Below are 25,884 nucleotides of genomic sequence, written 5' to 3'. Positions count from 1 at the left end.
GGAAGGGGAGGGAAGGGAAGGGAAGGGAAGGGAAGGGAAGGGAAGGGAAGGGAAGGGAAGGGAAGGGAAGGGAAGGGAAGGGAAGGGAAGGGAAACTTGCTTTGTCTTTTACGGTAATCGGCACTCATCTGGGCAGGGTGGTGCTCTGTCTGCAGGAATTTCATGCTCTGGGGTGATGCCCTCTGGGACTTCGTCTCCTGGTAACACCAGTCTTGCCTGCTCTCCTGAGGTCACCTCCTCTTCATCACAGCCACAAAAAGGCTTGTGTAAGAACTGAGTATACTGAGGTAGTTTTATCCCATGTTGTTTTCTCAGCTGAACTCCAAGTGTGTTGGCAAGAGATGTAATTAGTGGGGATGAGGAGGGTTGTCATCGCTGTAGTAACTGCTTTTGCTACGAACAATCCACTGGAAGCAGGAAACCCCCACTATGTGCTCAGTAATTTGAGATTTCTCAAATTACTCTCAAATGAGTAATTTCTACTACAGGGCCATTGGTATAGATATCTGTTCTCACAGCAGCACCTTGCATGGGCTGCAGTGAGCGCAGCTCATGTGGCCAGGGGAAGGACTGTGGACCTTGCTGAGAGTACATCTTTCACATTAAAGTGCAAAGATGTGACTCCAAGTAAGAACCTGACTTGCCATAGAAAGGTGCTGCCTTCTGTAAATACTTTCTAGAAGTGGTCGTGGAAGCTGCTGGAGCCAGATGTCATGTCTGAAAAGGGGTCAATCCCTCTGTGTCCCAAAGAGAGTGTCAACTTGCTGCTGTTGTTCCTTGACACCCCATGATCCTGCACTCTCTCGACACTTAGGTGATGGCAGCTCCATCAGCATGTATTTTACCTTGTTTCTTCCTAAGGTTTTTCTAGCATCATGAGGATAGTGATATTGTCTGATGGATCGAAGAGCTCTGTTCAAAGAGAATGAGTCAATTGTGTTTTTACCAGCTCAGTAAAAAGCCTGGCATAACTAGAATTTGTTAGGAGAGTGTGATTGATCTTCGCTCTAGACATGAACAGAATAACTCAACCAAGAAAAGGATGCCCTTTGCCAGGTACTTTTTTTTTAATGCTTGCATAAGTTCTTTTTTAATTGCATATTGTTTAGTTGGAGAAGACACTGGTGGTACACACCTAGAGGGAAAAAACTTGATGGTTTGCTATTTCAGATTGCTTAAACTTGCCTTGCTTAACATTAAATAAAGAAAAAGTTTGTCTGTGCAGTCTTGTTCATCATCCAAATCTTGAAAATAAGATAGTTACACTGTTCCCTAACTTATACAAGAGTTAAAAGCTTTTAGTCAGATCAGTGAAGTGCTGTAATTGTAAAAAGTTCCATGTAAATTTATAAAGGGACTGTTAAACATAAAAGGAGCGATGCTGTGGGCAAGAATATTAGTGAATATGCAAAATTAGTTTGGTAACACAAAACTACTCTAACTCGTGAATGTAATTCTGACTTCTCAACACTAATGTCTAATTTCTTCAGTTTTGGGGTGCAGCTCTTGCAGAACCAGGAACAAGTGAAGACAGACACGTAGCCAAATTATCAGTTATCCCAATGTCTGAAAAGGTTTCTGACATTTCTGAGAAGATCTCTCGGTAAGCTCAGATCAGATCAGATATCCTATTGTAAGAGACAATGTTAGTAAGAAAGGTTTGTTTGGAGAAAGGAGTATTTAGCTGCAAAGGTTTGCTATTGAATTGCTTTCTGTGATTTATGACTTTTTTTTCCCGCACTGTAGTGGATTGACCTTGGCTGAACACCAAATGCCCACCAAGCTGCTCTGTCACTCCCCAGCTGGAAAAGGGGTGAGAGAATAAGATGGAAAATTACTTGTGGGTTGAGATAAGGCAGTTTAGCAAAGCAGAAGTGAAAGTTTGCACACGCAAAAGCAAAGCAGAAGGTATCAAGGTTTATTCTCTACTTCCCATCAGCAACTTCCCGGGAAGCAGGGCTTTCAAAACACATAGTGGTTCCTCAGCAGGCAACCATTGTAAACAACGAATGCCGCCCCTTCTTCCTCCTTTCCTTAGGTTATATGTCTGAGCTGATGTCATATGGTATGGAATATCCCTTTGGTTAGTTTGGGTCAGCTGACCTGGTTGTGTCCCCTCCCAGGATCTTGCCCTCAATTGGGGAAGGAGTGTTACAGTGCTGATGCTGTGCTCAGCAGCAGCCAAAACACTGGTGTGTTATCACTGCCTTTCTAGCTACCAATGCAAAGCAGAGCACTATGAGGGCTGCTATGGAGAAATGAACTCCATCTCAGCCAGAACTGATACACCCACCATTATGGTTCATATGTGGTCTACATGGTCAGGACTTTCTGATCAGAATTATTCTGTCACTTTTGGTAATTGACAGTCAGGTCATCGGATCCCATGTGTGCTGTGGGGACCTGGCCCATCAAAATGGCATTCACAGTGTAACTCTTCTGTTCAATTAGTATGAGACTATAGTGACTTAATCTTCCTCATAGAAGATTAACCCTTATGGGTTTTTATAGAACCATAGAATCCTTTAGGTTGGAAAAGAACTTTTAGATCATCGAGTCCAACCATTAACCCAGCACTGCCAAGCCCCCACTAAACCATGTCCTTAAGTGCCACATCTATGTATCTTCTAAATACCTCCAGTGATGGTGACTCAACCACTTCCCTGGGCAGTCTATTCCAATGCTTGACATCCCTTTCCTTGTAGCATAAGTAAGAAAACTTCCACAATTATCCTCTTGCAAACTAACAGTCACCTCCAGTTGGTACGTAAGCTGCCTGAGATGCGATGCACCACCCTGAGAATGGTTAGTCCCTTTGGAAAGCAGCATAACCGATAATTTTTTGATGATCAAAGTTATCTGAGGAATCTTTGTCCCATTTCATCTTTATCTGCAAGAAAAGGCAATTTGAAATATGAGTTAGGTAGTCTCCACAGATACTTTGCCAGCACACTACTCAGCCAAAAACTGAAAAATCAAAAGCAATTTTGGTTTTTTATGTCATCTGTTCAGATGAGCATACTGTTTCAAGGGATGGCTTCAGCAACAGTGTGGATTGTCTCTCTCTTCCTGCCTCCCTTACTATTGGTATTAAAAATTACTTGTGTGGCCCGTTCTGAAAATTAAAGCAGAAAGGGAAGTCATCAACTCCAACACTCCAACTCCAGCATCAGCAGGTGTCCCTTCAGAAGTGGGATTTTACTGAGGTTGTACCAAATCGAGCTTTGTCACTTCTGATGAGGCATCGAGAGTTGTGATACCGATACAAATATGTGCATTGCTGGTATGCACATGCAACACACAATCTCAGTGCATGGGGGACCTGTCTGATCCCCTCACCTGTGCCTCCCAGGCCCCTCTGGTCTGTGGCAGGTGCTTGACAGCAATATATGTCAAAGCAGACTTTACATCTTAACAGGTGATGGGTGATGACATCTGGCATGTTTCCCAAATGGGTTGTCTTAGGAGGCAATCTCTTTGCCCACTGCCAAGTCTTTCAAATACCATGGGGCTGCTAGCATTTTCTAGGTCCTTCTCAGTCGTGGCTTACTCGTGGCATGTTTAGAAACTTACCTTCTTGTGCATGGGTTCATTTTCCTGACTTGCACACTTAGCAGCCAGTTCAGGAGTTTCTATCTTACAGGCCACTGATATAGCAATGTCACTTCAGCAATTGTTTTGATGCAAAGGCCAAAAGCTCTTGAACAGGTTGCCAAGTTTCTCAGTGGGACAGAAAACCCATGGTCAAAATGTTAAGTTTCTAAATGTGACACAGATGCCTTTCTGCCAGTCAGATTTTGCACAGCATCTATCCTACGATCAGTGAAGAACACGCAACTACAAAAGAGTTTTCTTGAGAGGATTTTAGTTGCCTCATCTCAGGCTGGAGGTGCTCCCAGAATGAGTTAAAAAGCTTTTCAGGACCCTTCTTGCACCAAAGATGTAACTCCAAAGCCTGGAATAACACAGCCTTGGTGTCTGTTCCTGCATGTGGACTCCCTGTGAGCAAGTAGAAAGCTGTGCTGGAGAACTGGCCTCGCTCAGCAGCAGGGCAGTCAGGTCTGCCATGGACCAGTCCTTGTAATCACCACGAAAGAAACTTTTGTGAGGTCAGGATTGCTGCAGCTTGACCATGTGGCATCTGAGAAATATGGTTGGGCAGCTGCTTCTGCCTTAACACTATGAACCTGGCAGCATCCCATTGCTGCTTGAGCAACTCATGGTTTTTTTCTCTTTCAGCTTGTTCTACCTTGGTCCCTTATGCTTAGGTTTGCACTACATTTGTCACCTTGTCCCCAGTGGGTAATGTCCAGTCACCTGAACAGTGACCTTTCAGAAGACTGGCATTTGAGTTGAGAGATGCAGAGCACCCAATGCTTACAGCTCCTTCTGCATTAGATATGTGACGTCATGTTTCCAAAGTGACAGCTCACCCAGGTTCACCCTGGTTCATCTGACTAGAGGGTCCCTTTCTTTCATGCTCCCTGCAGTGATTTCTGAAATAACTTGTCATTTCTCATACGTTTCCTTTCAAGTTAATGCAATAGTGATGAAGTCTGTGACAAAGCAGGTGAGTGGAGATTCCCAAGGAGGACACCTGCTAGCAGTGCTGTGATACAGTAGGAGAAATGGGAAAATGATCAGAGAATTGGCCCATGGCAGAGGAAAAGCAATAATATCTTAAACCAGCACCTCTACCTTTCTCTCTCTCTTACCATTCCAGAGCGATTACTCAAGTGACACCGAAAGTGAAGACAACTTCCTCATGATGCCACCAAGAGATCATCTTGGCCTCACTGTGTTCTCCATGCTCTGCTGCTTCTGGCCACTGGGAATTGCTGCCTTTTATCTGTCTCATGAGGTAATGTTACAACATCTCCTGGCAATTCACAGTTTTGCATCCATGGAGTAGCCATCACTCCACACCACAGGGAAGGTTCACCAAAACCCTAATGTGGGCAAGACATTCTTGAGGATGGGGGAGGGTAGTTCAAGAGGATGGTGCGTCCCACACCTTGATATGTCTCTATGATAATAATGGTGGTTGACTTGTGAGACACTTTGCTGAGGAGACGTCTGCAAGATATTTTAGCTTTTAGTTGACAATGGTCAGGTTCCATCAGGTTATACAATGTCTAGCTAAGAATTTTCTGTGGACATGTCTTCTGAATAGAAAACACCCTTGCTACCTCAAACGCTTGGCTTTCCCATTGGGAAAACAGATCTCTTGGTCTCCAGTTTGGAAAACTCTTCCAGGAGCAGAAAAATAATTTCTGTTCTGCAGAATGAATTTGCTTTCCAGGAACCATTTCCTTTCCCCATGAAAAATTGTTCAGTCAGTTCTTCTTTTCCAGTTTTAATATGGAAATACTTCTTTACCAAAGAAGTGACAGTTTTTGTTTGTTTCCATCATGAGACAGTCTTGACATTGTCTAACTTACAATCACTGTATGCTTCATCATTTGTTTCAACAAGTATGTGAGTGCAGAGTAATTACTGAGTTTCCCAGCATGGCAGATAATGTAACATGACAGAAAAGGACACTGGCTCTCTCATCAGTGACTGCAAGGAAGGATTTGCTTATTTCTCTCTGGTGCCTATTGCAAACTACAGTCTGTACTCCACAGCACCCTCCACATTTACGCTGTCAGCTGTATTTCTAATCTACCTGCATTAAACATCTACCGGCCCTGGTTATTTGTCAAATCAGGGCAGGCACTTCAGATCTGAAGACTCCTAGTCTTCAAGATAAAAAAAAGAGATACAGCACTACTATTTTTTGCTTTAAATGAAGCATCTGTCATTGGACTTGAAAGCCTCTGAGACAATTAGAGTTTGTCCAGTGGAAAATAACAAGTTTTGTTTGTTTGAGTGCTGTTAATTTCTCAAGTTTGGGTCAAGGGATCTTCCTGATGACATTGACAGTAGAAAGTACAGCATTGGGTAGGATGTGCAGGCACTTTAGTATCCTGCCATTTGGTCCTTCAGACTGAGCTATGCACCAGCAGTTGCAATGGCCACGTCTCTTCACACATGTGGACTGGGCAGGGTTTTTCACCAATTCTGCCACCAAGGAAGGATTGAGAGTTTGTCACCATTAGCAGCATGTTTGTCTTGTGCTGGGATAAATAGTGCTTTCATTAATTTCCTGTGGTAGTGTTCCTTCAGGAGCCCCAGGGATTTCGAGCTAGTTTTATCTAAGCAGTGAAAGCACAGCACACTCCAATAAATGCAAAGCAAACAACGTAATTAAGTACTAAAAAGCAGTATGACAGAGAAGCTCAATGTGCTGAGAGCCAGTGTACAAAGGCCAGGGCATCCGCATTAGCTGTGAACTGATCCCAGGGGCCAGCATGAATCCATAAGACCCTATGACTTCAACAGGAGAGTACAGAAGGTGGAAAAAGACACACAAACACAGGGAAAGCTGATGGTATTATGCTGAAGGATTTTGGCACCGGAAAATGAAAACTTGGGTGGTGTTTGGTTTAGCATGATGATGGAGAACAGCTGATTGCGGCTGCCTAAACCTAGAAGCTGTCTGCAAGAAAGGTCAGGCAGGTGCTTTGCTTTTATTAGGTTGAGAGACAGTAAATGAATCTTTGTTAATTGAACCCTAGGATGCATCAAGGCAAGCTGTGGCTAAATCCAGTCAGGAGAAAATACTGAGGACTTTTGACTTCTGCTTCTTCTTTTTGCATTGGAAATAGAAATATTATCATCTCTCCCTATTAAAAAAATGATGATAATACTACCATCTCTGCATGCTTCTTTCCTCTGGTCTCTTCTCTTAGCTCTCTGACCACAATAGCAGAATCAGCTGCGAACTCATTTCTCAAATCTCTTGTAGAAAGATGGTCCAGCTTGTCCCAGTCCAGCACATCTGTCTGTCCATGCCCTGAGTTCCCAGGCAGCTACCTTTGCTGCCTGCCTTCCCGTCCAGCAGGTCCTTCACAGCCCCAAGAAACCATGTGCCTTCACTGAAAGTGGCTCTTCTGCAAAACACCACATCTAACAAACTGGCATTTTCCAGAAGAAAAATGAAACTAAAATTAAGACGGAAACCTTATATGGCTGAGAAATAGCTGAGATAGCTGGTGTGATCAACCAAGCCCCTGCACCTAGCTAAGCTAATACTGACAGTGGTTTTGTATGTGAGGGAGCAAAACATGTCCTATTAGTATGGGATTTCTATTTATATAGGTCTTTCAGCTTACACTTCTGAATAACATTTGAGATCTCTTTTTAATTCAAAATGGTAGTCTAACATTCCCCATCCTTTATCAAAAGTCAGAACTATAACTGAAGATAAAATCTTGGCACTTGTGTTCAGATCTTTTTGTGCAGTTGCTTGAGCTCCTGAAAATTTTGTGTTTGCAAAAGTCTCCTGGGTAGTTCTACTAAAAAGTCCCAGTCTAGGAAAAAATTGTAACACATGGGAACTTCGGAGATGGTGGATGGATTCTTTGTTCCAGAATAGAGCACTTGTGATGAACTTTATTTAAAAAAAACTGGTCTGCTCTAGGTGTGCAATGCATTTACAGCTAAAGGCCTGATTTGCAGAAGATATGTTTGCAGTACAGCTCATTCCAAAGGGACAGGTTCTCTCAATTCATTCCTGCATCACTTAGCAGTACATTTATGCTGCATATGCCTGTGTCATGGTACAAAAGAATTATACAGGGATGTACACTATAAGGTTTCGGAGGTGCTCTTTACAAGCCAAATTATTTTGTTTTAGGGATTTTGTGCTCCATGAAAGCAGTGTGCTTCCCTGCAGATGCTGTATCTGCTTCGTGTGGAACTTACTGTTTCCACCAAGGCTCTTGCTGATTGCCTCACAGGCATGAGGTGTCCTCCTGGTCACACTGGCATCATGCTAAGTGGTGTCCAAGGTACCCCTCTCACTTGAGCCATCACAACTAAAATACAAGGATACAGGGGCTTTGCACACATCATCCTTTCTGGTGACATGTTCAGAGGCCACTGCTTTAGGGTAACCTCTTAGGAGGGATAACGTCTCTGAGTACTCTGATTTTTAACAGTAGACACTGTTTATTCACTAATTTTCCGCTCTTCTACAAATGGGGCATGTGAGTTTTTAGACTTGCAATTTTTTGGATTGTTTGCTTTTCTAACAAACATCTGATAGTTGAGCTCAGTCAGAGCAGGTTTTGTGCAGTTTGCAGGGAAACCTCTACAAAGAAAAAATGTAAATTATGCCTTTCAAAAACTCTCCTCCACAGTGTCTGATCAAAAAAAACTAATTATTTTTATTTTTTCATAAATCTCCACCCTCTGGAATCATGCAGATACCTCAGTTTTTATTTTCACAGAAGTTTTTGGCTTTTTAGATTGCAGGCAAGTGTGAAGCTTCATAAATCAGAGCAAGAACTTTAAAAATAGATCTTTTTTTGTCTTGTCAAGTTTACCCTTAAACCTGTCAGTTGATTTCTCAAGGCCTGTGTCAGGGTTTCCGCTGAGGGGAGACTGGGGGGGGTGGGGGTAATAATCCTGCAAAGTCTTTTTGCCTGAATCCTGGTTTTCTCCCTGCATTTATTTTTAGGGAAGAGAGAAATACCATGGTGCACATTTCTTTTTCTCCTATAAAAAGAAATGCATTACCAGAGAGCTAAACCTGTGCTGGTGTGAATGAGGTTCACTTTTACCAGCTCTCTTGCAGGCAGAAACAAGAGCATGTACAATACCTCCATCCAGCTTCCATGCAAGACCCATGAAGCTATGTCAGACTGACATAGATATATGGCTGAAAAATCCCGCTTTCCTCTCCAGCAGCAGGTGAGACCTGCCAGGCAGCAGACTGCAATCCAAGCACATGTGAGCAATCACTTCCCGTCTGCTGCGCTTATGCCCTGATGTAACTACCTCCCTTGCAGGGTGATGGAGGGATGCAAGGCTCTGTAATTATTTTCCCGGCCCATAAATTGCTTTACTGGGCACAGCTCCAAATACCACTGCTCAGATTGTCTCACTAAAGGATTTTCTTGAGTTTTCACGTGAACACAAGGCATACATGATCAGACAAAGGAGTAGCTTGTCTTTCTTTGTGATAACTTCTGAAATATTTGGCTAATTTCCATCCAGTTCAAAGACAGAGGCTTTGAAAAATCTGTATCTTGACATATTTCAGTGGTCATTGGGAAGAAGAAAGAAATAATGTTTGTGCCTCCATTGGGAGGGAGCAGACAGTATGAATTTAACCTTTATCAGAGACCAGAGGTTCTGCTCAGCACATATGTGCTGTCTCTGCTTACATATGTGCTGTCTCTGCTTTTCTGCATCAGGTTTTGACATCTAGCTGCAAAAGAACAGAGAAGTAACAGCCAGGTATTATCTGTTATTTATTCGTTGGAAATGTGGCTCATAGTCCCATCTCAACAGAGAAAACCATGAGGCGGTACAGCAGTGTGATGTGCCACACTCCATCAAACTAGCTAGTGGTGCTGGTAAGACCTTTCAATGCTTTATGAGCCCACCCTTTTCTTTTTTTCCTCTCTGTTCCACTCTACTCCATCAGAAAACTGAACACATTCTATTATAAAGAACTTGACATCCACAGACCTAAGCATATGTTTGTACTACTGATGCTGTAAACCTCTTGTGTCACAGATGAAAAGTCTCAGGCAAAATGAAAAATCTGGAGTGTTTTTCTTTACTTGGCAGTGACAGGCCAAGATGTATACTTGCAAGATGTGCTGGTCAGCATTGCTGAAGCCATGCTAGCGAAGCAGACAGTGGGCTTTTGCATTTTCAAGAGATATTGTTGATCTTTCAGCACTGCATTATTTCTTGGATGAAGTTGTGCTTGTGCAAAAGACTGTCAAAAGAAGATGAGCTTTAACTTCCTTAAACATAACATGGAAAAGTCCTTTAGTATCTGTCTTGGACCAAATCATGCAATTCTTGAGCTGAAGCTGGTCTGTTACTTCAAGTCACACTGATTGGATATAGCGTAGAGTATATTCTGGGGCTACTGTGAGGGACTGAAAGTCCAGAGCAATAAAATCAGCACCATGAGGCTACCACACAGTTCGCAGCCTTGCCATTTTCTGGACTCCTGGTAGCTGGATCTATGCTGAATCTAGGGCAGTAGCTATCATTCTCTTTTTCTCACTTTCTTTTTCTCTCTCTCTTTCTTCTTCCTCTTCTCCTAATTTCCTTTTCTTGATATTTGGGAAACTTAAACCTGGATGGGTTGGAATTTGCTAAGTTAATGCTTTGTGAAATGTTTTAAATTGATTGAATGTTTGCTTTAAACTTTTGTCAAGTTTCCTTATTTTCCAAAGTTTGCCAGTAGAAGCGTGTTATTTTGACCCCTTGAAAAACATCATAGCATTTTTCCAATGCACAGCCTCAGGATATAAAAGAACAGAAGGCTCTTTTAATAAATCCATTGTGTGGGTTTTGGAGCCTTGTATGTTTTTAATGTAAAACATCTTCGATGAGCTCGTGGTAAGAGCCTGGGGTCTTAGAGCTGCCCAGCCCTGTCTCTGCTGACAGTCATGCAAAGCTAAGGTCTTCTGTGGCAGTGTCGTGCCAGTGTCTTGCTGTGATGGCCAAGGGCTGATGGTATGGCTACTGTCCTCACATGGGAGTCCTGGACCTGGGAGGTCACCAGCCTATTTCCCACTTTGGGACATGGCAGATACCATGACTTACTGGATTCCTCTGAACCTGTTTCAGTCTTAATAGCTGATGAATATAGTTTCAGTTTAGTTAATATTTCTTATTTCTTGACATGCCAACTCTTCAGCCAATGGTAATCACTCCCCCTCTACTCACTTCTGTGTGGAATATCTGGCTTTGTCAACTCTGTATAACTGAGGAGAGGACTAAGCCAAGGACTCACACAGAGGGTCAGATTCCCTGACCAATGCTGGGGCAGTCCATGCTTCTGTGGCTTCACCCCTAGGTGCCTGTGGCTCCCAGACCCTTATGTCATGGGGCTTAGCTACTTACTGGGATCAGCTGTATTTTCTGGGACTTGTTTTCACTGATCCAATTAAGAGCTGAGTTTTTCCAGCTACATTTGTCACAAAGGAGTAGCTCTGGAGAACTGGCCCACTAGTTTTCAGGCCTGAAGTTTGGTGAGAGATTGAAACCATTGAAAACAATGTTTTATATAAGAAAATATGAAGTGAACGCTGTTTGCAAACTGCTCATATGGCTCTGCTTGCAACTGTCTCTGCATGAGTGCATATGTGTGCACTCTTGTTAAAACATGGTGCTTGCAAGGATAAGCACTTCAAGATCATCAGATGACCCCATAATTTTAGCTGTCACAAGACAGCTGTCTTGTACTTGCATATGGCTCTTCGGTCATACATATCTTGTGCTTTGACTTGCATCCATGCTCTGGCCTCTGATGATCACTTATAGCTGACATCCTTTGGTTCTGCAAAAAGTGGTTCAGTATATTCAAGAAGCTTGCAACTTGTGCTCCTTTCAGACGTGAGGGTAAGCCTCATCCTGGATGGAGTGACAGAGGATATCTCATGATCCTCATTCTCCAGGGTATACCTTGGACAATGATAGCCACTCTGAGGTGGGGTTTGTTAATTACCAGCACCTCTAATTCTCCACTTTCCAGGTGGGAGCTGGTTGCCAGCCAGTGGTTTGCATGTGGGTAGACTTTGTTTATGCCAAGTTTTCCCTTTCAGGTGGATGTCTCCTGAGAAGGGAGGTGTTTGTGCACACAAGAAAGTGGCCATTTAGAGTGTTTTGTGTATCAGCAGAGGCTGATTTCAGTGCACTGTGGATGAGGTCTTGTGTTAGGGAACTTTATAAGTGTCTTGTATAATTCCCTCTTCATTCCTCTTTGTCCTTCTGATCTTGTGGTCACATTTCCAATTCACAAACTACAGCTACAAAAAGGGATTAAATTAATGAATGACCTGATTGCTTTAGCCCTCAAGCTAATTTTAAATAATTGGAAAGGTAGCTGGCAAATAACATTCTCTCGAGAATTTAATTCATTATGCAAGTGTTTAATTACAAGGAAGTTTTGGGACAGAAGAGAAACCAACTTGAAATGTTTGAGGAGATGAGAGATCTCTTTTATTATCAGGAACATCCTGCACAATGGCAAATATTGTACTTGAATTGTTCTGTGCGAGACATTTGTGCTTCACACACTATGCTGAGCCAGCCAGAGCCCGGAGATATGTCAGTATAATCATGCTGGAAGGGTATAAAACATTATTCCCTCATGGCATCCTCTTTTCATCCTGCTGTTACTTTTTGTTGCTCATCTATTGGCTCGTTATTTCACCAGCTTATGAGACAGTGAGGATTGTTTCAGCGCACACCTGCCACTAAGCTTGGTGTGTCTGTAGGATTCACAAAATCATTCACAGGCCTGTCTGGTGTAGTCATCTGAAGAGTAGGGTAGTAAATCTTCCACAGCAGTTCATCATGGGGTTCAGTCTCCCTGACATTTAGGCAATTCCGACTAAGTTTAAACACTTTTTTAGTCTTAGACAGTGGATTTTTTAGTGGGTTGCTTTTTTTTTTTTCAGTTTAGACAGAAAGGATGCATTTTGTTAGTAGGGATATGGAATTAGAATCATTGTCAGGAACATGGAGAGGCTTTTGTTAATAATCTTCACGTATCTCAGCTAAATACTTCATTTGTTTGCATCTGCAAAGGTAGAGTGTCCAGGATGAATTATATTCCAGGAGAGGGCACAGAAGGAGCATGCTCCCAGTCCAAGAACAAAACCAGTCCACAGGATTTTGCACTTCCCTAGTTATTTTGCCCTGCTGAAAGAGGCATAAGAAAAGAAGAGATCTCATTGCAGGTCTGGAAATGGAACATGGTCCCCTCATTATGGCTATTCCAATGGCTGCTTCCATTGTCAGAAAGGCCAAAAAGCTTTAGATACTGCTTCAGAAGCCTGGTGATGTGTCAAAACTCCTCACATTCAAGGTGGTAAATGATCTCCTTGGAATTCTGCTGTGGATAGGAGAACAGGGTGTTTGTCTAGAATAGTTCTTTGGGTGCTGTTTATATAATAGACTTTTCTTTCATCTCATGCTGTGGCAGCACCCTTTTAAAAAAAATAAGTGAAAGAAGGCACACACATTTGAAGTTCAGTCTATGCGGCAGTAAATGAATGCATGTTTTCAACAGCAAAGACTTAAGGTTAGCCTTTTATCGCTCTGCAGAATACTCAGGGTTTTTTCCTTCTTCTCAGAGATTAACATCATGTACCAGAGACTCAGGGCTGTATTCTGATCTTGAATACACAGCTTGCTATCTCTTAGCAGCTGTTTTGGTGAGGGCCACTGAATTACTGCTTTGTTTGAATGCAGAGCAAAGGGAGTTGATAACTTCTGATTACAATCTACATATCTTTTCCAAATAGGCTGCAGAAAAACACTTTGAAGATTTGAATCTTGTGAGCTAGGCACCCAAATATGCCTGCCAGACAATTCAACTCCTCATTGAATTGACTGACTTCCCAGCAGTAGGAAAGAAATCAAGATTTTATATATTTAAATTGGGATGAACTACAAGAACAAGCTGAAAAGGAAGGGACTAGGATCTACCTGCAGCTGTGCAGTTTTCATCTAAAACTGGGCATGGCACTTCCACAAGTAATGATTATACTCTTCAGCCTAAAATAAACACTGAATTGTCTGTCATATGAAAAGGGGGACCCACTGCAAGGCAGAACCTGGGAAAGGAACACAACTGTTGTAAAAACCGATAAAATATCTGAGGCAGGAAGGGGAAAGACTCTTGGTTTTCAGCTGTTCTTCCTGAGCACCATGCACCTTCTCAGTGGTTATGCACTGTCTTCCTCCAGAGCAAATGGTTGCTGTGGCTGTCCTGACAGTGAGCCTACAGACTTTGCCACTGAGTGCCACTGAGTGCAATAAGTTTCACTTATTCAAGTGAAAGCTAAAACATATAAAGGAGTCAAATTATGGAACCCTGAAAGGTAGTGTAGTACAAGACAGATGTTGTGACTAGTGGCAGTGCCCTGTGGGACTTCTTTAAAGTTAAACTCTGTGCCAGCCAAAAAGGTCAAGAGTCAACAAGAGCAGCAACAAATAAACCTGTTCAATTAAAGCAGATGGAGAGATTGTACTTTGTTCCCATGACTCGGGACAAAATATTGAGCCCAGTAGAAACGGTTTCCCTGAGGCAGCCAGTAGAAATTCAGGCATCTGTGGCATACAGATGTATAGGTACCCTCCTCCTTCCATAGCTCTGGCCTCAAGTATTGACCCTGCCTCTTACCAGTCTCTGTGGTACCCTTTTTTATTTGTGCCTGAAATGGTGGAAATCTTTCTCTAAGAAATAAAAGATTAGTTAAATTTCTAATAGTATCACATTGTTTCCTAACACTATTTCCTGGTATAAACAGTAGCATTTGCTGGATGCTTTGCCTTCAGGTCTATCCACAGAGGTAGGCAGGACAAATGCACTTATCAAGGCACATGATGTACTTTTGGTAATAAAACTAGTGTAGTATTTTATGTCACTGAGGTGAAAAAAAACACTAACTTTTTCATATTGGGAAAATCTTTCTTCTCCCTTCCCCCATGCCAGGTTACTATGAAAATACACTCATTATGGGATGCAATGGGCAATGAGTTATGAAGGACATTTCCACATCTTGCCATTTCTTGTATTATTTCCAAGAAGTGTGAAGGAGTCAGCGCTGCTTGTGTGAATGCAAGTCCACACGTGTTCACAGAGGGACACAGCTTCCTCCAAGAGGATGGGCAAGACCAGAAGTTAAAGAAGAGGTGTCACAGCATCGTCCAAGAAGGATGGAATTGGCAATCCCTGCTTCACCCTATTCCTCATCCTGCTTTCCTTGAAGTGAATGCTTCATCAAGTCCAGGAGAAAGGATGCAATTCAAATCAACTGTTACCCAGAATTTCCAGTCCCAAAGGTGGCCAATGGATGTGTCTGTCCCAGAACCATGAGGTATATTCCCAAGTGGGATCTCTTCTTACAGCTACTGTCTCTAACAAGAGGTGTAGAAATGCGATGGAATCAGGAAAGGCAAAACTTTTCCTCCTAGTTGTGTTTAGGGAGCCTCGTGTGGCTGGGATTTGCACTTTTTGTTGCTCATTCATCTGATGGGGAATCTCTAGAAAGAATCATGTCCCCCCTTCACAATGGGGACCGAAGGTCTGACAATGGCAGAGAGAGTACATTCCAAATCATCCCAGGTGTGATAACCCAGGAAATGGGATTTGGTGTCCAGAGACATGCAGGCCTTTGTACTAGTTTAAATAGTAACTGTCCCAGCCTGAAATTTCTGTATTTCATTCAAGACACCACACTCAGTAATTGTTCTGAATGTGTCCTCATTCCTTGACCTTGTCTCACTGCTGGCATTGTTCTGAGCAGGTTTCTACAAGCTACAACTAATTAATCCTAATTAATTAGGTGCCCTCACTTACACAGAAGCTATTGTAAAACAACAGCTTCAGAGACCTCAGGGGACCTTGTCACAGTATTGGTCCCAAGACTGTCCAAATTGTCTGTGCTAAACCTTCAGCTTCAGCGCATCCACTCAGAATCGCAGCTGTGACAGGTTGGTTCAGCTTAAGCTTAAGCTGGACTCACTCTGAGGATCACCTGGGCCTTTATTGATGTGCTTTCTGCTTGTCTTACATATTTGAAAACTTTACTTTATTAAACGAGGTGAAAACCACCTTATCCTGTGACTATCTCAGTATAGTTGAGAATACAAATTTTTTGTTTCCCAGAACTTTCAGTATCCCCAGAGTGAAAATGAATATTCAAATCCCATGGGCATTGGCTCTTATTCTTAGCATATCTTTGTTCTGTCAACACTTCAGCAATTTTTCCCCCATCCACCTTGGGATGTTCATTGTGGCATGGGATGGATGTCTCAGTTCAGATTTCCTGTATTCCTATGTAAACGTGAGACCCAAGTCAGACGTGCACAGTATGTCTAAATGGGGTGTAACAGTGGCTCTCCTTCATTGAGGGGACTGGGGTCTCAGGATCAGAAAGGCCTTCATCTTGGGAAGGTTATAAGAGCATTCCTGCGTTTCCTGATGATGCAGCTCTCTGCAGATACTGCCTTCCTCTAGGATCCCAAGCATCCATGACTGCTGGACACTCAGAACACACCTCGGGCAGGCGACTACTTTCAGTATTCAGGAAAGGGGACGCGTAAACACAGTGAATTTCTGCAGTGTTCATTTCTGGAGGATCCGTAGTGCATCAAGTAGATTTGCCAATGCACTGAGAGGGGACATTACTCCCCTGGTAGCAGGAACAACCTGTGGTAGAAATACTACAGTAACATCACTCACGTGTTCTTGGAAGAACTTGTACTCTCCTGCATTTATACATCTTTTATATATATATTTGACCTCTAATACATTTACTAATGGCATAGGTTTCAGTTCGATTTCTTTCATCAGTCAGTGTACAAAGCAGCAGTAGGTACATTTGAAGTCTAACTGTGCTTCTGCTAGGTTTGGCATGAACCTGAATCTTGCTTCCTTTTCATCTACAGAGAACAAAATGAGTGGCATTGGAAGGGAATCATGACTGGGACACTCTGACCACTCTACAGATCCCCTTTCCGTACTTTGCTATCCTTGTTGCTCTCTCTGCCCCTTGAGTCCAGGACTCCTTGAATTGGACATTTCTCATTTACTGTGACCCAGGATAAATGAATCCAATCTTCAAAATCCGTTAGGGGTTAATTGCAAGCAGAAGTTATACTGTTTTAATTAAAGCAGCATACTTCAGGCAGCCCATCTCTGTAATGTAAGCTTAGTATCAAAGTCCTTTATAGTAGAAAATATGTTCCCAGATAAAAGAATATGTGTAGAAGGGAGTAATCTGTCCTGCAGGAAGCACAAATAGACTGGCATGCTCTGTTACAATTAACTTGAAAGAGAAATCAGCATCCTGCTAGGTGCGGCAATGGAAGCATGCCACATGCACTGCTGAGATCTGTGCCTGTCATTTGATGCCAGGGACATTTCTGCTTATCTTTAAATCGTAGAGTAGAGATCACATTGAAAGCCAGTGGGACTCAAGCTGCCAAGTTGTTCATCAGCACTGAAAAATGCAACCCTGTATTCATTAGTCACTTCATAGGTAAAAAGTGTCAAAGGCAAACCCATGGAGGCTGAGAGATTTTTGTTCTCTCTGGTCACCTGGCACATCAGAGAAGGCCACCTAGGAAAGAGGGAGGAAAGAGTTGGTCAGTGGTGTGGTGTTTAGTAGGCATTCAGAAGGGTTTCTGCACAGCAAAGGCAAATGGGTCCTTCATGGGAGTGCAACAACTAAAAGGGAGGTGAACAATGGGAAGGAAGAGAAACAGCCATCATCTCTGTACATCACTGCACAGGCTGGGCTAGCCAATGCAGGCAGGCTTATGGGGACCTATGAAGCACTTCCTGTTCCCACTGAAGGCTATCCTTATGTTGGGCTCCCATCCGCTTTTTCATCATCCCATTTCTGGCTTTGCTGCCTAGCTCTTTACTTCATTTCCAGGCAAACAGCTGGCAAACAGAGCTGGAGCCTCCAGTGCAAGATCATTCTTCCTTCCAGGTCTACCTCTGATTTCACATTACCTCTATTCTCAACCTGCAGGACCCACACTTCCTATCAGGCCTAAATAAAGACATAAATACACATATAAATATATGAAGGCTTATGGCATTTCTGCCTCCTAGTTCCATGGCCTTACTTCACAGTCCTCACGTAGAGTTATCCATCAGAGTCATAGCTGAAGTTTCTAGCTTTAGATGTAAAAGATGCCACAGTTTGGCATCCAGCATATATATTCAGGATGTCTTTAGGAGAAAAAGGGTCAAGCAGTGGGAATCTAAACTTTTCTCAACATTGTGTATCAGACTTACAGCTCTAGTTGCAGCTGGGGGAGCTTTTGTTTTGGGCAGATGGCCACTTCCAGTACTCAGGAAAAGGGAGATGAGTAAAGCTGTATGTGAAATCAGATAGGTTATGTTTACTTGCTCTTTGCCATAATGTGATTTGGGGGAAATAGCTGCTTCCACTCATTTTGGAAAGTCAGCCAGATGTGAACAATCTCACAGGGAGCAATGTCACAGGGAAATCTGGAGCAAAGATTTGTTTCCCTGCGTTTGCTGTTTTGCTAGAGAGCTCTGCTATTACCACAAAATCCCTCCCCTGTTCCCCCACCCGAGCTCCCTTGTGGGTTTGAGGCTGTAATGTTTTTGTGACCACAAAGGAAACAGCATGTTTGAAAATTATTTGATAAGGCCAGAATAATTTACCTCCTATCAAGTGTGACATATTTCAACATTTGCCAATTAAGCGGAGAGATTGCTGTCATAGCTCTGCACGAGGGAAAATTACAACCTCTGTGAAATCTCTTTGGCAGGATGTGCATCATCTACTATCTCCAGTATGAGAACAGGGTGGTGACAGTGTTGTCGGCATTAAATCACCCTTACAGTATGTTCAGCTTCTCTTTTAATCTACTAGCCTGTACCTCACCAACCTGGAGTCTTTACCATATGTGCTTGCACCTGGTATTTATTTTACTGAATAAGGAGCATGGAATAGAAGCTGAATAGGAGAGGAAATGTTGTCTAGTTCAGACTAGGCATCCCAGACCTTCCATTTTATGGTGACCAGATGGAGCAGGGAATTATACTAATACCAGCAGTGAGAATAACGTTACGTTGATGCCACAAGCACAGGTAAATCTGAGTGTAAAACTTTGGTAGGCTATATAATACCTTTTTTTCACACAAATTTTCATTTATCACATGAAAATAGTTTCTTGGTGATCTCCCTTGCTCAGAGGCATCAGGGAGCAGCAAGATCAAGGTCACCCCACTATGGAAGGGGAACAGGGAGCCAGGGGTGACACTAAGGCAGGGCAGTGTCCTGTACCACTGGGCACAGCCCATTGCTGCCTTCAAAGCCCTGATGACAGGTACTTACCTTTCTCCCTAGAGCAATGATATTTGGAGCATGATGTCTCCTGGAGACATGGATCGTTAATTTGGGAAGGCATTCCTGTCGGGGGGAGGTGCAGGTAAGGTGAGTTGTAATGTCTGGACTTTTACAAGATGGTGACATAGGACCTGAAACCTGCTTGGTTCAGAAGAGTTATTCAGCAGCAGGGGCAAATGGACACCTACTCCTTTAAACAGGAGACCTACTTGCTATCTTGCCTTTTTGGCATATCCTCCTACTTGGTCACAGAGGTAGATTAGGATGATGCCTTGCAGAGTTTGGTGTCTGGTGTCTGCTTTTTATCTTCAGCCTGTGGTTGTGAACACCGAAAACAGGTTTTTCATTGTGGTTAAAAAACCTTCAGCAGATGGGGTCATTCTGTGCAGCAACACATGGAAGGGTGTGAATGGTATTGGTGTGAGTGGTGCAAAGCAGCAAGGACAAAGAAAGACTAAAGGAGGAAAAGGACAGTCTGGCCTTATATGGGGCAAAGATTTTGATTAGGAAGCTCTATCAATGTAGGGAAGACAAAATGCCCAGTAAGACGTGATGTTTAGGTATGACTTCTCTGAGGTTGGTTGTACAGCCCTGCAGGTACAGAAGCAAACACTGTGTTATATATAGCAACTTCTTATTTATTCTTTGCAACACATGCATAACGGAATCATGGAATCTGTTTCAGGAGACAAGCAGAGAAGAAAAATCAAAGCAGCAACCTTAATGTGAGCTGGGAAGTTCTTTCTTCATTGGCAGCATTTTAAAAGTGGCAAGTCAACGAACACAACCTGTGCTCAAGGGTCACTGAGCTGTCAGCAGTGAAGGGGTAGTCTATGAAGAAGAGGTGAATTATTCTCCAATATCCCTATATTGTTTTAGCAAGCATTTACACATGAAACTCCAGCTCATAGTCAGTTGCCACCATCTGCTGCTGTGTCTTTGTCTCAAATCCCTTCTTGTAAGGAGGCAGTGCTTCAAGCAACATTAGAGTGTAGGAGAAGCAGAAGATGCTCCTCCTTCCATCACTCATGGGGTTCTGATTCTCCTTTTCTGCATCAAAGACTTGGAACACGACTGTGGTTAGGAGTCGACAGGAGGGAACAGACTGTGCTAGGAGGAAACCCTGCTATGCTCCAAGACAGTGGAGAAAGGAGAGACATGCTTGGGGGGTGGGGGCAGTGAGCCCCTGTCTGTAACACTCACAAATGATGCAGAGTCCTTGAATCAGTTCAGGCCCCTTTGGTGAATACAACTTCAAGTGAACTGCATCACTCTGAGTTTCACTGTGCCATAAAGTCCGCTGAGGGAAATCCTGACTTCTCATCTTAAAAATAAAATAAGCTAGAGAGAGCAGTACTCTAAAAGACATAAACAACCATGCCAAGAGGATCTCACCAGAGCATTCTAGCCAATCCAGCAGAATAGGATGTTCAGCTAAACAGCCAGAACAAGAAGTGCTGCTAATGGCAGCAGTTAAGTATTTTAGTTGGTGTTAGAATGTACCTATGGCTGAGACATTGCTGATTCGTGATGCCTGAAATTCTATTAATTGCTCAAAGGCCAAATTGTTCTGCTTTGTGTATACAAGAGAAAGCCTCTTGCTTTTCTCTAGTGAATTGATTTAAGAGGGAGGAGAAACATATTTTGGAGAAAGCAAGTTAAAGATTTTTTGTTAATGATAAATGGCTGAGTGTAATTTCGTTTATTACTAAGTCTAAAGAAAGGAAACAGAACCATCATGTCATGTCTTTTTAGCTCCGTTCAAACTCTTCATCTCTCTCCTCTTTTTCTGACTGAAATGACTGATAACATCCTAGACATTATGCATGGCAAAGACCTTTAAGTTCATTTTGCCCATCCATCTGCCACAACCATGTTCTTACTTAGAATGGTAAACAAGAAAACCACATTAGAGACAACCATCTCTAAAAGAATGGGTAGTCTGGGTGCATTCCTCCCATTGTGAGGTTCCATTTCCGAAGGCTTGAGGTGGATAGGGAAGGGGTTACTCCAGCTCCAGGGGTTTATTCAGGGTCCTGGACACATGGAGGGGTTAGGTGCTCACCCCTCCCCCCACCCACGCGGTCCCATGGCAGCCGGAGAGACAGCACACAGCACGTGGAGAGGAGGCAAGAGAGAGAGTTTATTGTAGGGTAGGGGTTTATATAGCTCTTGGGAGGGTCAAAGGTAAGGGGTTACCATGTAAGGTAAGGGGTCTTACAAAACACCAATCAGGCAGGGAACAGCCAAATAAGGAAGGGGTTAACAAGGTCCAATGAGAAGACTTCTTGATATCTTCTCAGGACATTCCTGAGACAGAGATAAGAACTGGTCGTGGGGGATTTTGGGAAGAAGAAACATGAGTTAGCAAAGAGACCACAAAAAAGCCATTTTAAAACATGCTTAAACCACAGTTTTCCCATATAATGCAGGTTTACTGCTACAGGGTAGTACTAAGAAATTCTTTACTCATTTCTGTATGTCACCCTTGGTCTGAAAGCAGAGGCCATGAAGTCAGTGTGAATGATTTCAATGCCATGTGGCATCAAGTAAGGGTTACATCACTTCCTACAATGCTTTTGTCATGTGTTGCTTTTGATGACTTTTAGATTTAGTGAACTACTTTTCAGAGCTAATGACTCTCATGAACCACTGGTTGAACTCACTGGTAAAGCCCTAGAGCATCCCTGATGGTTGACATCTGTGACTGGGAACGTGTCAGGTTGAACAGTCAAAAATACAGCTGCTAGAAAGAAAGGTGATCTGCCAGAAATACAGAGTTTGAGAGGCAGGCCTTAGAACAAAAACTGGTGAAGAAGAAAGGGTCTGTTATCATACCTTTTTACAGAACCTGTCATACTGGACCCTGATGTCCCTGAGACAAAGATGAGGGACACACATCAGTGGCTTTCTGTAGGACAGGGTCCATCTTTCAGAGCTGTGGGGTTGTGGCATACCAACTCACATCTGGAACTCCGAGTACAGTACAGACAAATGGTATATTTATTCAGCAGGTGCATTGCAGCAGTGCCTCTCAAGAGTTGCAGTTACACACAGACCAGTGTCCCTGCCTCTCCTCCTTACACATTCATTACTGCTGTTCTGACATCTCTACTGTCACTACTGACTGCAAAGTCTAGGTCCTCTGGCTGCTGTCCTGAGAGCATTTTTGCCAGAGCTGACAATTTAGCTTTGCATCAGCAAATGCCATCTCTCCATATGGACAGTTACCTTTCCAAATCTTGTTTTATGGCCAAGTATTCTCTAACATCATCAGAACCCACTGGAAATCGTGGGTGCTCTAACCCACAGAGCAATATGTGAAGACCTAATCCATCTCCAATGATATGTTCCTACACTGCTCCCAGAGCACTTGGCGAGTTCACCCTGAGCTCCCAGCAACACTTTCGCTGTGGCCTCAGCACCATATAGACATGGGCTAAACCCTCCCTCTGTAGCAGAAGTGACTGGGAGAGCTGCCTCCTTCCGCTGCTCTGTCTCCACGAGGATGCCGACTTCTCTGATTAGCTGTCTGTGGCAGGGATCTCTGCAAGTGCTTGCTGCCTCTGAGCCCCTGCAAGGAAAGATCATTAACATGCAGCCTGCCTGCCTGTGGAAAATGATACCTCTATACCTAGAAGTGAAGGATAACCAAATCAACACCCAGTTGTACTCCATTAATATGGCCCTCAGGAGGCAAATGCCTCTTAACAAGAAATTATGTGCCACTGATCATTTCATTTCAGCATCCAGGGCTCCTCATTAGTTCACAAGACAGTTTTCCTCTAGTGAAATGTCTTCCAACAGCATCTCTCACAGTCAGTGAATCTGCTTGCTTGAGTGTGAGGAAATGTGTGAGCTGTTTTCCTGCAGGTGCTGCAAGAGGCACAAACATCCCTAACATCGGAAAAATGCCACCTCTGTCCTGGATTGCAAGCATTCCTATGCAATGGTATATGTGCCTCTCTTTTGCCTTTACATCTCTTTTCAGTCCCCAGGCGGGAAAATGAGCAAGAAACCACAGTTTAGGGTCCCCTCAAAACTCAAGACTGGATTATCACGCACTCCATGGTGGTGTTGACACAGCAGCACTGGGCATTTTTGTACACATTAGGAGCAGGGAACTCATTTCTGTTGCAAAACCCCTGCTAGGAATAAAGTTAAGTCCTCTAGGATCATTAAACTCATTTTGTTGTGGCTTCATTCTCCCTCAAGTCAAGGGTAACACTTGTCTTGGCACTTCTTTTGTTCATCTTCTCAAATTTCTTGAATAAGTCTGCTTATATTGAGAATATATTTGTCTTGTGTTGGGAGTGCTGAGAGATACCTGTGGTCCCTTCCACTAGCTATGCCCTCTCCACAGAAAATCTCTTTCACTGAATCCCTTTCAGTTTCTCCTGACTAAAAGGTAATTTCCAACCACTAATCACTGGCTAACTGTTATGCAAGCATTTATTTGAAGTTCCCCTCAAGCATTTGCAGTTCCCACTCTCTAAGATACCTCCAGCTGGAGACAAGAACCTTTGGGGATGACTTTGCAAGGCTTTGTTTACACAGTCGTGTGGGTCAGCTTTCATGCCGGCATCTCTGTGACAAAATGAGCTGCTGATCCCTTATCTAGCAGTGGCTGTTGAGGCTACTTGGATTCGGGGGTACAACCCAAGCAAAGGAGAAGTCCTTTGCTAGCAGAGACATGCCACTGAAAGCAATAATGGATCCCCTGTCGACTGTGCTGATGATGCTGGATCACCATGGGGGAACATTACATGGCTTTATATTTGTGATTTGCATAGCTTGCATTGTAGAGGTTTACAGTCTAATGTATGCATTTGCTGCTCTGTTGGGAGCTGTAAAGAAGAAAATCATCTAATAAAGAGCCTTCTGGTCCTGACATAAAATTCAGCATAATGCTTATTACTATCTTTGCTTGTGCCAACCCTTCCTTCCTGCTGTTGCCTACCGTGTGTGGCAGTGTTACCATTGTCTAAGTGCCAGCTAGGGCTCCTCGATGCTGTAGAGCAGAGCAGAGGAAAAGTCTGGAGAAGAGTTGAAGAGGGAGAAATTCAGGAATGCTCTCCAATTATGTGACAGGCAGGAAATATTTATACTCTTCTCCATATCCAGTTCAGATTGGCTAAAACTGCCTCAGTCCTAGGTTCCATTGAGATGGGTCTGAGTTTGATTTCAGAAAAAGCTTTATAGTTGTAAAGAGGGGGAAAAATGCAATACCACTTCACCTGGGCAGAGATGTGCAAAACATTTAGATGAACAACCAGGAATGGCTTTGCAGCTTTTATAGACAGAGCTTAAGAGCTCTACAAGCTTTTAATTGTTTTGTAAAGCACTCTCTTATGCCAGTTTGTTATACACTGGAACTGATTTATTAACATGCCTCTGCTCTGTAGGTAATCTCAGTGGGGGAAAAAAGCATGGTAATGTTTAATTTTACACAGCAGCAATCTATCTCAATCTTAAATTAGTTTACTGGCTACTTAATAGCCTGGTGCATTTGCAGCCTTTTCCGAATGAGCCTATTTCCAGATCTTGGGGTTGGTGACTACTTGCTGTCCTATCTAAGTCTCCTAACCAACTTTATTAGCAAACATAATGCCAACACTCAAATCCCGGAGGCAGGTGAATAGGCCTGAAAAGTAGCTTATTTCTTCAAAGACCAGAGTAGAGTTGGCAGTAAAAACCCGATGCCTCTTTCCTCCCACCAGTAGTTTCTCCATTAACTGGAGCCAAAAAAAAAACCAACAAAAAAAATCCTGAGAGATCTTTCCAGACTTCAAAAATTTACCTTAGGATGAAATTCCAGGTCTGAACTTTTGATTCTTTTCATGAAGAATTGGGAAAGAGGTGGGTGTGATGATTAGAAATCAATTTGCAGCTCTGGACACCCTGCTTTATGAGGTGACAGGTCTTCATTTGCCATAAATGGGTGCATAAGGCTCTTGGGTTTAGTTTTCTACTTATATCTGTACTCTCTGAATAATGGGACAGATCACGACTCTAGGCTGGTCCTTTCTGAATTATTCCTGATATCTGTGAAACTTTCTGTGATTGCTTTCAGGTATAGTGTTTTTCTTTGCATGATACTCTGTGTCTCACTTCATGCAAGTTTTGTGTCCTTTGACTGGTAATCTTACTGAACTGACAAGAGAGCTCTGTCACATTTGTAACTTACTTGGATTTTCTTGGTCTGATGTCATATGCAAACAGTATATAGTGTACTATATTTGTGACTTTCTTAGATGGTGACCAAACTGTTTTTTTAGGATTGCAGAGTTCAAGACTGTATATTTTGGGACTAACATTTAGTCGACTCTTTATTGTATTAACCCCCTATACTCTGAAAATGATAGGTAGTTTCCTCCAGCAGGAAGAAAACTGTTGGTCATGGGTTTCTTAATATTCAGTAAAGCCGTAGTGAATGACTAAGAATAGTTATCAATTCATACCAGCAGACTGTGTTGATACATTTACAGCCATCAAAAAGGATTTGACAGGTAGTCCAAGCACAGAGTTCCCTTTTTTTCCCTGCTCCCTTCAAAAAAGAACTTAAACCCAAGAAAAAATGCTTCAATGAGAATGCACTAGTCAAAGCAAAACAAAAGAAAACCCAAGTTTGCAGTTAAAAGACTACATGTTTCCATACAGAATTGCTATTCTGCTTTATATTTGCATTATTTAGTGTTGGTATGACTCTCCACAGGAGCATCCTGGAGCTTCCTGGCCATGGTGCATAATGGTGGAGAGGCAGTCCCAGTGAGAACACTGGTCCTCAGATGAGAGGGAGACACTCAGACTAACTGCAGCTGCCTTGGAGCAGTGCTGCAGCAGAGTATTGGAACAAAGGTATTTTCCTTTTCTCAGCACTGTTTTACACATCCCCAAGAAT

The 25,884-nt window shown here is 42.9% G+C and overlaps 1 protein-coding gene across 5 annotated transcripts in view; it reads left to right on the top strand.

The window, feature by feature from the left end:
• The window catches only part of SYNDIG1 (synapse differentiation inducing 1), a 77,168-nt gene that overhangs the window by 22,721 nt on the left and 28,563 nt on the right, over positions 1-25,884 (top strand). For 4 of the 5 annotated variants that reach the window (XR_003536464.1, XM_027697039.1, XM_027697040.1 and 1 more), the window contains exon 3: positions 4,724-4,861. Coding sequence is in view for 3 of the 5 variants with exons in the window: in XM_027697039.1 (XP_027552840.1) it covers positions 4,724-4,861 (138 nt within the window). In the remaining 2 variants the exon portion in view is untranslated. Of the gene's footprint in view, positions 1-4,723; positions 4,862-9,305; positions 9,468-25,884 lie in introns of all 5 variants that reach the window. The other variant, XR_003536465.1, reaches the window with a different exon arrangement.

The sequence above is a fragment of the Neopelma chrysocephalum genome, unplaced genomic scaffold (genome assembly GCF_003984885.1).
Source record: "Neopelma chrysocephalum unplaced genomic scaffold, ASM398488v2 Primary Assembly neopelma1_117, whole genome shotgun sequence".
Taxonomy (NCBI): Eukaryota; Metazoa; Chordata; class Aves; order Passeriformes; family Pipridae; genus Neopelma; species Neopelma chrysocephalum.
This window is presented reverse-complemented; position numbering and strand designations above follow the sequence as displayed.